This window comes from Xenopus laevis, chromosome 8L (genome assembly GCF_017654675.1).
Source record: "Xenopus laevis strain J_2021 chromosome 8L, Xenopus_laevis_v10.1, whole genome shotgun sequence".
Classification (NCBI taxonomy): Eukaryota; Metazoa; Chordata; class Amphibia; order Anura; family Pipidae; genus Xenopus; species Xenopus laevis.
The window spans coordinates 49,080,060-49,095,789 of record NC_054385.1 but is presented as its reverse complement, the minus strand read 5'-3'; the positions used below and the strand labels follow the sequence as shown (position 1 = coordinate 49,095,789).

At 34.2% G+C, this 15,730-nt stretch overlaps 1 protein-coding gene across 3 annotated transcripts in view; it reads right to left on the bottom strand.

Annotated features, from left to right (window-relative positions):
* aff2.L (AF4/FMR2 family member 2 L homeolog) overlaps window positions 1–15,730 on the bottom strand; it is a 352,995-nt gene that overhangs the window by 47,308 nt on the left and 289,957 nt on the right. For all 3 annotated transcript variants that reach the window (XM_041572755.1, XM_041572754.1, XM_041572756.1), the window contains one exon: window positions 13,199–13,236. In XM_041572755.1, coding sequence (XP_041428689.1) covers window positions 13,199–13,236 — 38 coding nt within the window. The remainder of the gene's footprint in view (window positions 1–13,198; window positions 13,237–15,730) is intronic.

The window sequence follows — 15,730 nt, the reverse complement described above, 5'->3', positions numbered from 1 at the left end:
GCATTTAAAACCATAAGAACATGGAAACCAAAAGGTCCCTCTTGTAATTCTTCCAAAGGGGATAAAGGACAGGCTATATAATTCTGCAACAAGATTGCAATCTACTTATTATATTTCCATATATATGTTTTGGAGTTAAGTTAGTATGCTTTCCTTCAACAATACATATTCCAGTCCTATGCTGACACATACAGTATATATCAGTTATATTTTGTCAGCTAATTGGTTGAGCTTACTGATAAGAATAAAAAATTGAAGCAGCAGCACTGTGCTACTTAAAAAATTACATTTATTTCAGTCCATAAAAGGCAGGCCACAGCTAAACCAATGCCTTACGAATCGCTGCAGCAATTCATCAAGGGAGGACAAGTGATTGAGCTCCCAATATTTCACATACACGTTTACTAATGTACTCTATGTCCCATAGCTGTACAGTCATTTGAATAAAAAAAAAAATCTTCAATACGAAAATAGTTATGGGTTTAAGTCCCTCCTCACCAAATACAAGAAAGATGTTCCCCTGTTCATATGTAGGATAAATCATGGATGCAGACTCTAAGCCACTATTCAATAATTTATCCAACGCTAATCTTTTAAAACCACTTAAATTACTATTCCTCTTTCTATTGCATATGTACTTTATATATGTACTGTGTATCTAATCACGAGAAATTAACATTTTAAACACAGGAATATTATTTAAAAATATTGTCTTGTCAAAAAGTAATTTTGTGTTGCTGAAATGCTGGGGAAAGTAATACATCCCTTCACTACAGAGCAGTTAGTATGAATACTGCTGTCTTGCATTATTGACTTACTTGGCTTCGAACTTAGAGCCCCTTTGCTAGCAGCAACTGTTGAAAATGTTACATTGGACTTTCATGAGTCATACAATGATTCAATGTACTGCATCAATCTAAGATGCACAGCCAGCCAAGCAACACCAATAACAGATCATTCAGGGAATTAAATGCTACATAAAATTAGGACCGTAATTCTTTAAACCAACTGTGTGATTATCCCACTCTAGCATCATAGTATGACCTCATATTCTAGCAACTCTCCTTCACCCCCAAACATGCTGTTTTTCTTCCTTCTTCTGTCTTATTAATTCTTAACTCAGCCAGTGTACTCTGTTTATGCTCTTTCAAACTGCTAATTATGTTGATTTATATGCCAAGTATTTGTGCAGCCAGAGCAATAAAATTTTTTGATGAGAACAGCAATTTTTTTTTATAAGAATCAGTGTTATACCATGGCTGCAGTATCAAGAGGACTTTTTAAAACCTGAACCTGAAGGACTTGTGCCTTCTTTAACCCCAGCAGTATTCTGATACATGAATGTGATAAACAATGTTTCAAATATGCAGCACTAAAGCACTATGGGCATGGCTAGGCAATCTTTCCCAAGTGTGGTTACCCATAGTTCTTTGCATGTTTTGTTTACAATGTGAACTCACTTAAAAACATTAATAGCTATTTTACCTTCATTTTGCATAAAAGTTTTAAGGGAATGTTTTAGTGTAAATTAAGTTCCAGCCTAATATTGAATAAATACATTTTGTTGAAATTTTCTGCTCAAAAGTTTTACGGGAATAGTTTTTATAGTAAATTAAGTTCCTGCATAATATTAAATAAATACATTTTGTTGAAATTTTCTGCTCAAAAGTTTCACGGGAATGTTTTTTATCGTAAATTAAGTTCCAGCCTAATATGGAATAAATACATTTTGTTGAAATTTTCTGAACATAGACTCGTAAGGGGTCATTTACAGACACAGTCATAATGTGCAAAGTGCAGCTGCAGATTTATTTTTTTAAGTTTTTTGCCCATAATGCAGTACGTTTCCCTACAATTCTAGCATTGTTGTTGTTGCATACAAATTTTTGACTTACTGCAAGATTTATGAAATAGACCTAACTGAGATCAAAATTATTAGAGTGGGAATTACGTAATTTTTTGTTATTTCTTTCTTATTGAGTGATTTTTTTTAACCAGGCATGGATGCGTGGTGAAATTATGCACTTCAAAACTGTGGCAAAAATTTGCCATGAAAAATTTTGCCGTGATAAAAAAAGTTGCCAAAGACAATATTTTTGTCAAGACAAGAAAGTCACCATAAGAAAAAACGCCATTTGGACAAAAAAGTCGCTGAGACAAAAAAGTCACTACAAGAAAAAACGCCCATAGACTTTAATGCATTTGGAGAGAGAAAAAAATCGTTGTGCCCATAAAAAAAATGCTGCACGTAAAAAATGTTTGAAGCCTACTGACATCAATGATGCTTCACGAATTTTCCAGCAAAGCCAGATGGGACAGATTCGCTCAACACTAATTCTAAGCATTAATATGATTTTTTTGGGACAAGCCTACTATAGCTATTTATTTAGCCAAAATGGCAACCTTGTAATAAGCACCACCTTCAGGGTGACACTATCTCCATGGTTCCACTACACCAATTAGCAACTTGTCCATAATTTATTAGACATGCTAGATAGATGCAATTGTATTTGGTGCAAATACACACACGTTAAAAGGTTTAGCAAAGATCATCAATAAACACAAGAATGGTGACCATTTCTGCATGAATACTTTATTATTATTTGCCAGTAAAGTTGTCTATTTATAAAACTTATATTGCCCAAAAAAAATTTCAGGGAACACTTAAATTCAGAGTTACTTTGCCTTGTTCTCCCTTCTCCTAGTAACAGAACTGAAGAGATTATCATTAGTGATCCAGTCAAAAGAACAAAACAGCAATTACAAAATTCCTGCCTTGTGACAAATTGTAATCAATAACCCCTTGTAATAATCTTAAACTACAGATGAAGCACATAGTAACAACATATCCTTAAATAAAAATGATGAATTCAACATTAACAGCTAGGAGAGAATAAATCTTATTACATGGGGTAATCATCTTTATCTTTATTTTTTTACTCACTGTTCTTTGTATAACTATGTGAGTCAGTGTACGTAATGCTAGGGCTGCTGAGGCAAGTTTTTCCATTGATATGTATGTCACAGCATAACTGGAACTATAACATTGATTGCTTCATCTATATAAAAGCGAAGCATATTGTATAGACTGAATGTTTATTCTTTTCACATTTGCATTTAGACATTTGCAGTGAAGGTGCCATATTATCTGCCTCGATTGAGCCATTTTTCTCTAAACACAGAAATAGAATGTGTTTATGTACAGCAATATGGCAACAGTGGAATGCTCTATTTACACAAATAGATATAGATGTGTTATTGTCTATTTAAGAGGAAATGTGATAAAATCATATTTTAAATTAAAAAATAAAATAGGCCATATTTACATTTAAGCCCACAATCAACTCAACCTTATTTAATTTATTTTAGTTACTCCTGCTACTTTAAATAAATATGAATTAAATGCAAAATGGCAAATTCCAGATTTGATTGCAATCAGAGATTTCTTTTCATTAAATGAAGTTAAATCTCAAACACCCGAGTCATAAATAAAAAATGCATGGATCATAATGTACTGTATCATGTCTTGATTATTGCACAAAGTAAAGATTTGTCAACGGATCTGCTCCTAAGCATATATCATTGCAAAATAACTTGCCTTAGTATTGGGAAAATGTAATCAGACAATTCTGTTACTACTTAAAGTCACTTGATATACTTTAGGCATTGCATAATTGATGGAACAACAATGGCGCTGATTATGAAATATATATTCCTACTTAAGTATATCATAGAGTATGGGCAGATGCACCATTTTCTTGTGGCAAATAAAAGCTTCTGAAAAAAGAAGATTTAGAGAATAATGGGCTATGTTCATTCAGGCTGAAAAGCTAGTACAGGTGATGAAATGAATGTGATATCACATGGGCTAAAGGGGTAGTGCTATGAATGAGCTACATTATTCAGACTGCTAATGGACCAGCCTGTTCTGGCCCACAACATATGAATATGTTGAATATGGTGTGTGCAAAACTGAAAAGTGCCCTTTTTTTTTTTTTTACAAAACAATGTTTTGAATAAACACAGACACATACTTGCTTGGGTGTCAATGTTTCTTCCTTTGAAACCCTCAATCCCCTAATCTCTAAATGAAATTCTAATGTAGCCTATGGCCCTAAACAGTTTGGGTACATTAAAGGGGTACAATGAGTTGCCATAATAAGATTCACAAACAAGGAATACAGCAGACTGCAAAAATCAAAAAAGTCATGTAATGTTTGCCAATTGTTTACATAATGCATAGTTCAAAATAATCATGGTGACCAAGAACAAACTTTACAGCCAAACTATATTACACCGAAAGGGAGAGTCTATTGTATGGTTCCTCCTCTCCAGCTGCTTCCACCTTTTTAGCCAGTGTGCCCCAAACTAGTGATCAAGTGTTAGGGGTCAGTGCAGGCAGGTATATGCACTTGAGGCAAGCCCTCTGAAATATGGTGTAAGTGTGGCTCCTTTAAAAAATGTTCTCTGTCATTGCATTGTATGCCACACATGCAATTAATGCAACTGAACAAGCATTGAATTATCCTCAGAGAGACCAACAATATAGTGAAATCAACTACATGCACATTAAACCCTAAGAGCCCAATAATAAAGCGAAATCACCCTTTGGCACATTACTCCTTAGAGAACAACAACAGAAAGAAATCTGCTTTGGGCACATTCTCCAAGTACAGTAAAATTTAGCCCCGTGCTCATTACCCCAAATATCTTATCTTTATATTTAAATCAGTTTAAGTATACAAGCCCAGAGAACCCAATACAGCAGTGAAATATGCTTTATACGCATATATCCACATTACTTTGAAAAAGAATTATTTGTTATACAGTACAGAGTTATTCTAAAAGTAAATCCTAAAATAATACAGGTTGTATCTGTAATGGAAATCATTTTGGGCCATTGGATTGGCTCTGCTAAGCTCGAAAAAACAGATACACTATACACCAGGAAAAGTTGGAGGGGGTATATTTTACACAAGCAGTTTTTGGCTTTGAGTCTGTGGTTTTGATTCAATAATGCAGATACAGGATTTAGATAGGAACAAGGGCAATATCACAAAATGTGGGGGAAAAAAAATTGTTTTTATTATTTTTAATACCGATGTTTGGCTTAATAAGGTTTTCATCAGATTTTTGCATTTCAAGGCCTTAGGAGTAAAGTACCTTTACTGCTATTATTTATATGCAATGCCAAAAGCTGTTTAAATCATTCTTACAAAACACAGAGTTCACATCTCTTTTTAAATTGTAGTTAATTTTATAGTTTCTACTCAAAGAACAGTCAGTTGGGTTGGCTGCTTTATGTTTAGTATCTTGTGAATCAATAGCATTTTAATGATGAAATGGTGAAAGATCTGATTGATACTGTATTTTCATTATAAAGACGCAATCAGACATGACAGCTATACTGAGGTAATTGAGATTGCATTTGAAGAAAAGGCTCTTGTTCTCAATGGCAAATCTCAATATTCTTGTCATGTCACTGACACTATTAGAATAGAAACTACTACTCTCTTATCACTTGCTTGTTCTTAATAATAATATATATACATGTATGTGTGGGTGTGCAGGGGTATAAATACAGAGAAAGCAGACCCAGTGGCTGCAGGGGGCCCAGGAGGTATAGAGGCCCCATGAGGCCCTAATTAATAAGCAATCTCAAAATATCTTGGTAAAAAAAGACAACCTCTGGATAAGTTGGGGGCCTTAAAATAAAATTGCTGTGGGGCCCAGTAACAAAAATCTTGTTACGCCACTATGTGTGTGTGTATATTTTTTTTTTCAATAACAATATTTTCCATGCGTAATATAAAAAGGGTTGTGTTGTGCTAATAATGCTTGATGCTTCCCTATGCAGTTTTACAGTTTGCAATAGACTAAATTTGTACTGAATGCTTGACCTTCCTGCCCACCCCAGAAACTGAAGCCAGAAGACTGAACCACAATGGAATACATTGTTGACAGTATGCTACTAGCGTCACTATGTAAGGTGAAAGCCAAGGTATTAAAAATAAAGTAGACCCAGGCTTCATAGCCTGTACAGCAGTGAATCACAATCTATGGGCTTGGACCCACAAATAGATCATCTTGCTGTTTAGTGTAGGTTGCATAGAGGCTTTTCCTCCTTCAACAAACAATAATATTTAACAGAGACCCGTACTTCATTTTTTTTTAAAAAAAAAAAAAACCTTGGTTTGAGGATCCTAGACTTGCATTTGGTCTTCTTTTTTAATTTTTCTTTAACAAATATTTTAATAGAAAAAAAAAAAGACCAATTGATAAAGTTGCTAAGAATAGAACATTCTATACCACATTAAAAGTTAATGCAGCGGTAAATTAGGTCTATCAACTGCATTACAGAGATGGTTCACCTCAACTTTTAGTATATTATAGAATGATCAATTCTAAGCAACTTTTCAATTGGTCTTCATTTTTTCTTTTTTATAGGTTTTTTTTATGATTTGCCTTTTTCTTCTGACTCTTTCCAGCTTTCAAAAGCTTTGAAGCTTTCTTGGTTTCCACTGATTGGTTACCAGGCAGTAACCAATCAGTGACTCGAGGGGGGCCACATGGCCACTGTTGCTTTTGAATCTGAGCTGAATGCTAAGGTCAATTGAAAACTCACTGAACATGTCTGTCCCATGTGGCCCCCCTTAAAGTTGTTGACTAACTCAGAGTTAAAGCTGAAAAGCAGGAAGTAGTGTTCTGTTCTGTTATGTTAGATATCAGTCATTTATACATTACATTTTTGGCTAACTAACTACATTGAAAACATTTTTTATTTGGCACAGGCTATCTATTTACCCAGTTTTTACCCACTGAACTATAAACCTGTAAACTATAAACTTTTGATACTTAGAGGTTATTACTAATTTGTTATGCCCAGCACTATTAAATGTGCCCAGCTAACAGTATATAACAATTGTCCTCTATCACAAATGGCCATTTTAACAATTTAACAGGGTGCTTGGAACTTGTAGTTCAACAACAGGTGGTAACTCTAGAATAGCTATCCCTGGTTTAAAAGCAGCATTTATTAGATATTTTGATGTTAAGTTAGTATTGTAATGTGCAGTGATTCATTTCTCCCATTTATATTGCTACTGAGCCACAGAGAATGTGTTTCATATGCATGTAATGATTGAGCTTTTAGAATGACATTGGTTGCCTATTATATGCCAAATTGATGTTGTATTACAGTAATCCAGAGTGATAATAATTGTTTCATTTTAATCACTTATAATGAGCACATTAACACCTACACAAGGCCCATTAATTCTTTAAAACACAGTGCTATCTTACAATCGCTAGGGATACCTCCTAAGTGGAAGTTTAAGCTTTTCTTGTCTGACACTAGATATTTACTGTCTGGATCTTGAATTTTGCTTATATTCCTTGACCAAACATCTAAGCATTGTAAAGTATATATAAAAAAAAATATTTTAAAATGCACATGGTGTGAGTTCTTTATAACTTCCTAATTATATTTACAGCTATGGCATCTATAATAAGGATAAAGTGTATTACAGAAATCTTCAGAATAGGGGCAGTACAGAGTACGGGCAGAATACAGGCAGTACTTTGCTTAACCAAGCCAGTATAAATTCATGTAAATGGCCCAAAAATGTTTTAATGCTTTAATGTTAACTAGTAGCCTTAAAGCATGGCACTCTAAATTATAGAAATATCTCTAATCTGAAAAAAAGACGAGGTACTAAGAATGTTGGTACCATGCACATATTTGACAATTGATTTTAAAAATTGTCTCATAATATTTTGTGATTTTAAAATGTAGGTGTACTTCCACTACCTGACTCATCCAGAGCCATTGAAGGTTACCTTCAATGGTGGTAGTGCCTAATCTCCCATAATGTACTACTTTAGGATAGAGATATTATTTGGAAATAGACTGCTCTGTACATTGTTGGTTGTCAGCTTATTATTGAAATCCTATTTTACCTGCAGTTATTTCATGCCATCTGCCACCTTTCCTCAACTCTGCTATGTATTTCAAGTTCTCATTTAGGACTGAAAGTGTGAACAATAGATAATATTTAAAACAATTCTACTAAGACATTTGCAAAATGCAATACCAAGAAAAAAAAGAGCAGGCTGAGATATTACTATGGAACATTTTCATGGTTTCCTCCTCACATGCACTGGGTACTTAGGGTACTGGACAGGACAAGATCACAGTTTTCAGTGGGCAGAGCCAGTCTTTAGTCAAAACTGTTGGGGAGTGGCCTGAATGTTGTCACAACTTACAAATACTGCCTGAGGTCGCAATACAGCCAAAAAAGCTTCTGAGATTCTCTGTAAATATAATTATAACACAAGACTATAAAAATGTTTGTGTATGAGGAGTCTGGAACTGTCTATGACCCTAATTTGCACACATAATACATTCTTGCACACTGAACCTGCCTTACTTATTAACCCTATGATTTTAAGTTTGACCACCATCATTAGAAAATACCCAGCAAAAGCTTTTCTCTTTACTTATTTCCTCCTCTTCTTTTTACTGTATATGTATCACCCCCCCCAAAAAGGATTATTCCTATAGGAAAAACAGAAGCCAATCCATGGGTGTTTGTTTACTCTCGCTTTTTAAATGTTTCGATCTAATTATACATTTAGGTTGAATTATAGTAAAGAGATTTATTTTCAAATTCCTTTTTATTTCCAGTGGAGCAGCATGTAAATGTAACCGTAAAGGCATCTATATCTGAAAATCTCGATCATTTTCTTCTTGTCTCTCAAAATAAAATTGCCAGTATGAAAAGCAAAGTGAACCTTTAAAATATGAAATTTTGGAATTCTACAATCATTGGTTCAATTAAAAGTGAGTATGAAATGGCCCCATCTCTCCCACCCTAACACTTAATTATATGTTCCCTAAGTCAAAGTGCAGCAAACAATATCAGACAAAGAATATTTCATTTTGCCCTGTGGGCTCTGTTATAAAACATGTTTGCAAACTGTTCTGCCGGGAGGATTTCCTGAAGTGAGAGCTACCAGAGGGGGCTTGAGATTCAAAACAACTTTTGTAATAGACAGTAAACCCAACAGAATAACAATGGGCACTAAAAAATAGCCTCGGGTTTTGGAATGCTAGATGAATACACACCATTGTACTTGTGTCACCCTGCCAATTTCTGCAAGCAATGAAGACTAATGTACTGCTTACTTTGCCTACCAACTATTCATTAAAAATACAAGGCTTACACTGACGCTTTGGCATAATAAATAGGATTAATCATTTGCTTTAATTTGCGGGCAGCAGTTGTAAATAACTAGGTAATTGTGAACCAAAATAAACAGTCACTAAAAAAAGATTTAGGCATACCACCCATGTATCAACGCACAAAACAAGTCAGTAAATTGCAGATACTGTATGCCCTTTGCTTCTGTTGTAACACATTCATCATTTAAACTCTGATACTTACTCATTAGTTTCTGTGTTGTACATCGACCTCTATAAGTAAAAACCCCAAACTGCCTGACATCCAAAAAAACGTCTTTATTGTGTATGCTAAAAGATGCTGTTTGATTATTGACCTGCTATCCGAATAGTTCTAACAACAATTTAGATGCCATGTCTTTAATATGCCTATTTTTCTACCCTACCAGAAGGATGCTAATGAATTTTCTGCTTGAAAGCACAGACAGATTGCGAAGTATATGTATATTGGCCTCAGTAACATGGCACTGGCACACACAGCTTATTTGTACCCATATTACTTTCCTCTGGAGTGTATTTCACTTCCAGAGGTAATTTTGCAATAAAATCAGCTACGATTATTACAAAGGAAAGATTCCTTCAGGAATTAAAGGGGGTAAAATATTATAAGGAAATGTTGTACTAGCAAAATTAAACATGCAAAACTTTCGTTTTCCTAAATTTGTTCTACAATGAATTTGAAATCATTGATAGGTGAAGAATAGGCATTATTTTTATTTATTTTTTTATTCCTCTAATTTTAAATGCGGCCCTAAGTGAATTACTATGATTACGTATGCCACACTATTTGACATTGTATTTAGCAGAAGAATGGTAGGAGCAGTATACTCTTGAAAAATATTGCAGGGGAGTTAGGATGCAGGGTTTTTTAGTTTGAATTGTTCGATTCGAAGTCGAAGTCGTAGTCGAAGGTCAAAGTAGCCAATTCGATAGTCGAAGTAGCCAAAAAAATACTTCGAAATTTGATGTATTTTTCATTCTAATCCTTCACTCGAGCTAAGTAAATGTGCCCCTAATTATCATGGTTTATAACACAACCTGTAGCTTAAATACAACTCTCAGCATTTCCTAAAAACCAGCAGCTCTGAGATAAAGCATAATAAAGAGATAATATGTGCTCCCAAAGTGGTCTTCACATACATGATACAATATTATTAGTGATGGGCGAATTCGCGAAACGGCGAAAAATTTGCGAAACGTCGCCGGTGCCCGTTTTTTTGACGCCGGCGCCCGTTTTTTTGAAAAAATGTTTTTGACGCGGGCGAATTTTTGCCGCGAATTTTCACGGGCGTTTCGCAAATTTATTTGCTGGCGGCGAATCGCGCAAATTCGCAGCGAATTCGCGCCTGGCGAATAAATTCGCCCATCACTAAATATTATGCTATATTTGATGTCACTCATGGAGTATATGGAATAGTGTATTTAGTGCTATACATAGAATTTGTGTATATATTTCCACTCTTACACATATGCCACTTTGACAGGAATGCTGTAAGTTTTAGTTGAGATACAGCTGGAGGAATGCATGTTAGTTATTACCATTACAAAAAGTCAGAGACTTTTCAATGTTTTCTACCACCTTGATAACTTATGACAACCAAGTACATTGACTTGGTCCTACTTTATCTAATGAAATATAAAGTAAACACACATGGCACTGCAAAATGCCTTAAATAACTTTATAATTTACTGTAGGTAGTGTTTTCCCTTACATAGCACTAAAGCCATGAACACTATATACGATCATTATAATGTAATTTTGATGATATCATTGCAGATATTTTGTCTAGATATGACCTACCTATCACTATGGCCTGATGACTTAAATCTGTAGGGGGCTATATTATGCTTTATTTAACAAACCCAAAAGTGTCATGGCAAATAAAATATAAACTGAACCACAGACTCTATGGCAAAAACAGAAAGAACTTGAACACTCAACATAAAAGGCAACTATGGTTTTTTTATGCTCGGAACAGCTGTCAAAAGCACTTACATTCAACTCAACATATTAGCATGTGGCACTTTGCCAAAGCAATTTGCATTTGTGGAATTGTGCTCCCTCACACGTTTTAATATGAGAAATGAGTTTTAACAAATAACATGTGATGAGCTACACAAGCTGTGATTTCTAGATCTAATTTATCTCATCGGTAAGTAGCAAAAAAAATGTAAAAATACTGTGTCTTTTCTATATCATAACTAGGATAGACGTCAAAGCAAAATATTAACATCGGTTTAACACTTCTAACCATAAGGTGGTGAGGCTCAGGTGAGTAAGCAGCTGGGCAAGCAGAAGGGCTCATTCACAGACAATTTAATCAGTGGAAATAAGTAGGATGAAACCCCTTCTAATTTCTTTCATTCAATTTACATTTTATTCTTGGCTTTTTTTTTGTTAGCAGAGATGCAAATAGTGCTTTTTGACTGTTAGTTTAAATGTTGCAATTTATAGAAACTTAGATAAAATTGCTCTCACGCACAAAATTCCATATTGGTTTCCTATTCATAAATTTCGTACCATGACTAGATTCATACAAAACAACTTCTGATCTCTAAGAATTAAGTATTCGGTAAAATATCACTATTTATAATTATTTCTGAATTACATATAGAAAAAAGAAGAAAGGCATATTACTGACCACACATGGATATTTACTTGGCTATTCAATTTATTTTTAAGTTTGAAACAACTAGTTACCAAATCTATATATTCACTTATTTACTGGTTGTGATGTACAGACTCACCATAAACTAACCCCTGAAAAATGGAATTTACCATCATACCATACTTTTTTTTCTAATGTACTGTATGCAACATATATCAGTAAATATATTTTAATAGCTTATTTTGTATAGACACTGCTATAAAATATTGACATACTGTAGCCCTGCATATTTAAATTTTTAGTGAAATGCTTATCTTTAGTCACTTCAAAATTATATCCATACATGGGAAGTTGCAATAAAGATGTCATATAAAAAGGTGTTTAAATTCTACACATCCATTTAATGTTTACTGGTTGGCTGCACATTATATACTTGACAATTTTACAGGTTGTATGCAGTAACATTTATAACATACATAACTGTTTCATAGCAATTTGATTATGGGTGGTTTACCAACATACATTTATAATACAAATTTTATCGATAAATCCTAAAAGGGTTTTATAAGTTATTGATTTTTACATAGAGTAGAATAAACATCTGCCATTAAAACCCTATGGCATAGTATAGAAGCTAATAAATGACTAACATGAAAATGTTAGGGTCATTTTCAGAGTGCTTCATGTGAGTCCTATTAAAATATGGAATAATACTATATCCATTTAAAAAATGGCCACAATTTCTCAGTTACAGAAGAAGTTTTATAGGTATGAGTACAGAAGAATAATGCTTTATAAGTATGCATGTTATTTGATTTACTCATGGATGGCACATAGGCTCAACTAACACCTGAAATGTGGGGTTACCAGGCATGAAGGGAAGGAGAAAGTGTGATAAAAGGATGGAAGGTGGGGTGCAAAGTGCAAAAATGGATGCAATCCACTATTTTATTCATTTTGCACCCTGCCCTCCACGCTACATGAATTGACAGAGGTCTCTGCAGTTTGAAACAGAAACTGATGCTGCCCTCATGAAAACAGGGCTGCCTGTATTTGACAAGGCTGTATCAATGAGGGGTGGGCAGGGGGAAACATGTAGGCATCTGTTATCTCACCTTCTACCTGTCCCATTACATGTGTGCCAATTAGAAGATCAAGTTAGCAGAGTGCAACCAGACCCCATAAAAAAGTTCTCTATACTCTGCCTTCCACATTGTAAATTACCACTTAGATGTCTTAATGATGCTTCAGACGTTCAACTGTTATAAAATATAACAGTCCTTTAAATGATCAGAGTAAATATATTGCATTAACACAAATATTATGCGAGACAAGCATGGCGACTTACTTTACTGGAATGTTTCTCTGCTTTGTTTTTTCATTTGCCTGTGAAAATTAAGTGATAAAAGATTAAAACATTATAAACATAAGCTTTTGTAAGCATCACCCTTTTGAGGTTAGTAATTTACATCTTAATGATGACCATCTAAATTAGATTCACATTTTAAACATTGTTGACTTGGTTGCATCTGGTTAGGTTATCAAGATGTGATTTATTAAGGGAGTAGTATAACCCCTGTTCTTGGGGGGGATCAATGAATAGATGGTGCTGAACATAATTGTTGCCATTAGTTTGAATTATGATTTAAGGGTAAAATCTATTTTTTTTCCAACCCTCTTTTAACATTAGTTCAATTAGTTTAACATTATCTAGGTTTTTGTGACTGCTTGCACTAAATGGCAAAATCTGATCACATTCTACTTCCCATCCCTACAAGCAAGTTTGATTTAAATCGCTGGTTCAGTTATAAGGCTCTTTATAATTAGTGGCTTCTTAACTCACAGCCAACCATGATGTAGTTGGGGGAATATAGATATTGTTTATAAAGAGTGTTTTTTTAGCGGACAGCTGATTTATTTTAAAACATGAAGTAGAATATGACTTTACTTTCATTTTCCGATTTTGCTATTTAGTGGAAGCAATTTAAAGAAACATATTTTTAAACAATAGGCAAAAAGTATATATAACCCAAAGCCCTATTCATTGAACTAATGTTAAAGCGAGGGTAAGGATTTCTAAAGGTTTTACACACACTTCTAGAAAGAATTTAATGAACTACAAAAATAGTGCAGGAGTCAAGCTAATGCCTGCATGAATATTTTCCATAATTTCTCTACAGCTAGAATTTAAAGCACGTATAAATTTGTATCTGAGTTTGACCTTGAGCAAGAGGGATCAGGAATGCTCTACCTGTTTCTGAAGTGTGTGCATAAATGGTATTCAGCATTTTTTCTGAATTTTGTAATTCTCTACTGCCTTCTGTTTCTTTAATGGCAACTGTAGGTAAAATTGTCACAATAAACATGGATTTTGTAACAGATAAAGCAGAGAACCTTATCAGCAACAGATTAGCATGAATTTTAGGAATTTTATGCTCAAATAACCACTAGTATTTAAAAATGGAACAGCATAAAATATAGAGAAAAAATAAGAATTATCGCACAAGATAGCTATCCGGTGATTTCTGTGCACTGTAAGCAGTGCTTCTAGAGACATATTTATGTTTCATACAGTAATTATTTTATGGCATTTTAAAATGTTAAAAGGCAATAAATTTAAATGCCCTTTCTCTGCCAATTTATGGGCTCTTGAATGTAGAACAATTTCCTACTTAAGCACTTTAAAGCTGTGACTGACAGTCTCACTGTAGGATTTGCTGAACTGCTTAGTGGAACAGTTTGGTAGTCTCTCCAACTCATAATGAAAAGTGACATGAAATTATCCTTATGATTCACATACTAACTTCTCCATTTATGACAAGAGATCAAGCTACTATAATTAACCAGAAGACATTTAACAAAGTATTACTGCTTCGCTCAAGACAAGGCTGATGAATACAGAATAAGCAATTACTAGTGGAACCTGACAGGGCTGGATCATTTTAAATGAACAACCAAGATTTGTTTTCTTACATATGCCTCTAAGTACGCTCTAAAATCTATTAAGATGTTCGTTTATGTAACAGAACAATATGTGCATAACTGTATATCAGTATAATCAAGGTTCTGATGTTGATCTGGGTTTTGATTTCTTTTCAGTATTCTATGCTAGTTTCCTAGTTGCAGAGGAAAAATCTATTTTTGGAGCAGGTGAACTTTCAAGCAGAACAATATGCCTTTAGGGTCAAAAACAAAAAAAAAAGGACACAAAACAATTTCAGTCTGAAAACTTCTTTTATTAACTTAGAGTGGAAAAAGACTAACTAATGCCCAGATCAATTTCATCTTGGGCAGGTGCTGATAAGAAACACACATAACATACTGAAGTATCCAAGTTAGTAAATGTCCAAGCTTCTGTGCTTGCCTTATTCATAGAACACGGATCAAGTTTAATGCTGAACCCATTGATCTGTGTACAGTCCATTTATCATTCATGAAAAGAGCCAGTGATCTTCACAGTATATTAGAAGAAACAACTTGGATCATCTGTCAACGGCCCTCTTATTTCTGCTTCCCTCTCCACAGGGATTTCATCTTCTTCGATTCTTCATGAATTAAAATGTTGCTAAGCAACACAGCTGGGGGCACCAATGGAAGAATGGCTACAGTCTCTCAAACTGTTAAAGCAGCTGGAGTTTTTGTGGCGATTCCCCTTCCAAGAATGATGCATAATCATGAAATACCAGTTAATTTTTCAATAAACCAAAATACCAAATTCAGCATTCAATGACCATTTATGTAAATATTTAAGGAACTATATTCCATTCAGAAGGACTATCTGTATCTCAGTTTCTGTCTCTGTATCTCTCTCTCTTTATATATATATATATGTAAAATGTAACTAAAGTGTAATACTCTATTGGCCATTGCTGACAATAGA